Consider the following 1,865-nt stretch of genomic DNA (forward strand, 5'->3'; position numbering starts at 1 on the left):
CCCTTTCGAAGACTGCTAATTACACTCCAGAATGGTTTTCCAGCAGCTTGACCCATAGTCTCCAACTTGTTTCCAAAGTCTTCCCACGATTTCTTCTTGGATGCTGCAATTATCTGTTTGGCTTTGTTTCTTTCTTCAACATAACTTTCTCTGTCTACCTGGGTTCTGGTATGTAGCCATTTTTGATACGCCTTCTTTTTCCTTTTACAGGCTGCCTTGACTGTATCATTCCACCAAGCTGTTTGCTTCATCCTACTTTTACACACTACCGTTCCAAGACATTCTTTAGCCACTTCTAGTACTGTGTCCCTGTACCTTGTCCATTCCTTTTCCAATGACTGTAATTGACTACATTCAACTAACTGGTACCTTTCTGAGATCGCTGTTATGTACTTGTGCCTGATTTCCTTATCCTGAAGTTTCTCCACTCTTATCCTCCTACATATGGACCTGACCTCCTGCACTTTCGGCCTCACAATCCCAATTTTACTCACCGATCAGTGTCATCAAAGAATCCCCTGAATACACGTGTGTCCCTCACAGCCTTCCTGAATACCTGATCTGTTATTATATAGTCAATGACAGATCTGGTTCCCCTGCCTTCCCAAGTATACCGGTGAATGTTCTTATGTTTAAAAAAGGAGTTTGTGATTACTAAGCCCATACTGGGACAGAAATCCAGGAGTTGTTTCCCGTTCCTGTTGGCCTCCATATCCTCTCCAAATTTACCCATAACCTTTTCATACCCTTCTGTTCGACTTCCAATCCTGGCGTTAAAATCACCCGTGAGCAGAACACTGTCCTTGTCCTTTACTCTAACAACTACATCACTGAGTGCCTTATAAAAACTATCCATCTTATCTTGATCTGTCCCTTCACAATGCGAATATACTGACACAATCCTAATTTTCTTGCTGGACACTGTCAAATCTATCCACATCAGTCGTTCGTTTACATACCTTATTGCAACTACGCTGGGTTCCATTTCTTTCCTGATGTAAAGCCCTACACCGCATTGTGCTATTCCTGCTTTGACTCCTGACAGGTAGACCTTGTATTCTCCCACTTCCTCTTCTTTCTCACCCCTTACCCGAATGTCACTAACAGCTAAAACGTCCAGCCCCATCTTACTTGCCGCCTCTGCCAGCTCTACCTTCTTCCCAGAGTAGCCCCCATTGATATTAATAGCTCCCCATCTCATTACCATTTGTTTGCCAAGTCGTATCTTAGGAGTCCTTGGTTTGTCAGTTAGAGGTGGGACTCCGTCACCTCCAAAGGTCCGAGGCATTTTGCTCTGATTGTTGCCAGCATCATGTTTAAAGTACCAGGGAAGCAGGTTGCTAGCCTTACTTGCCCCGAGTCCCATTGGGTTTTACCCCTAACGGCTGAGGGACTAACCGGTGGATTTGGTAGTCTTTGCCGTATGAGCACAAAGGTGACCACGACTCAGAATATGTCCGAGATGCCCAGCCTTATTCCAAAGTAACTGGTATCCCGCCTGTCAGGACCACTTACTTGGCCACTCATACGTCGCCCGTGGTTCATGAACTAGGACATGACTACAGGAACCAATACCATGAACCACGCACTCTCTTATATGAGAAATAAATACCGAGGGATTAGATTCAGACATTAATATGTTCCTAAACCTCATTTTGTAGATTGCGTGACAATACAGCGCTCTCTGTCCTGAAGACAGTTCGCAGCCTAATTTTCCGAAACAAACAACTTACCTTATTGGAAATGTGAGCACAGTTTGGTAAAACTAGTAGAGCTAGCTTTTTTTTCATTTGTTCATTCCTTCCTAAGATGACGCAATCTCTATTCCTAATGCGTTCCTTCTGTTTCGTGGAGTATAGCCTCAC

At 44.0% G+C, this 1,865-nt stretch overlaps 1 protein-coding gene across 1 annotated transcript; it reads right to left on the reverse strand.

The window, feature by feature from the left end:
• Window positions 1-490: 490 nt before the first annotated feature.
• Window positions 491-1,366, reverse strand: LOC126128788 (craniofacial development protein 2-like). The gene has a single exon (XM_049915155.1). The coding sequence runs from the start codon at window positions 1,364-1,366 to the stop codon at window positions 491-493; it is 876 nt and encodes a 291-aa protein (XP_049771112.1).
• Window positions 1,367-1,865: the final 499 nt, after the last annotated feature.

This window comes from Schistocerca cancellata, chromosome 1, assembly GCF_023864275.1.
Source record: "Schistocerca cancellata isolate TAMUIC-IGC-003103 chromosome 1, iqSchCanc2.1, whole genome shotgun sequence".
Classification (NCBI taxonomy): Eukaryota; Metazoa; Arthropoda; class Insecta; order Orthoptera; family Acrididae; genus Schistocerca; species Schistocerca cancellata.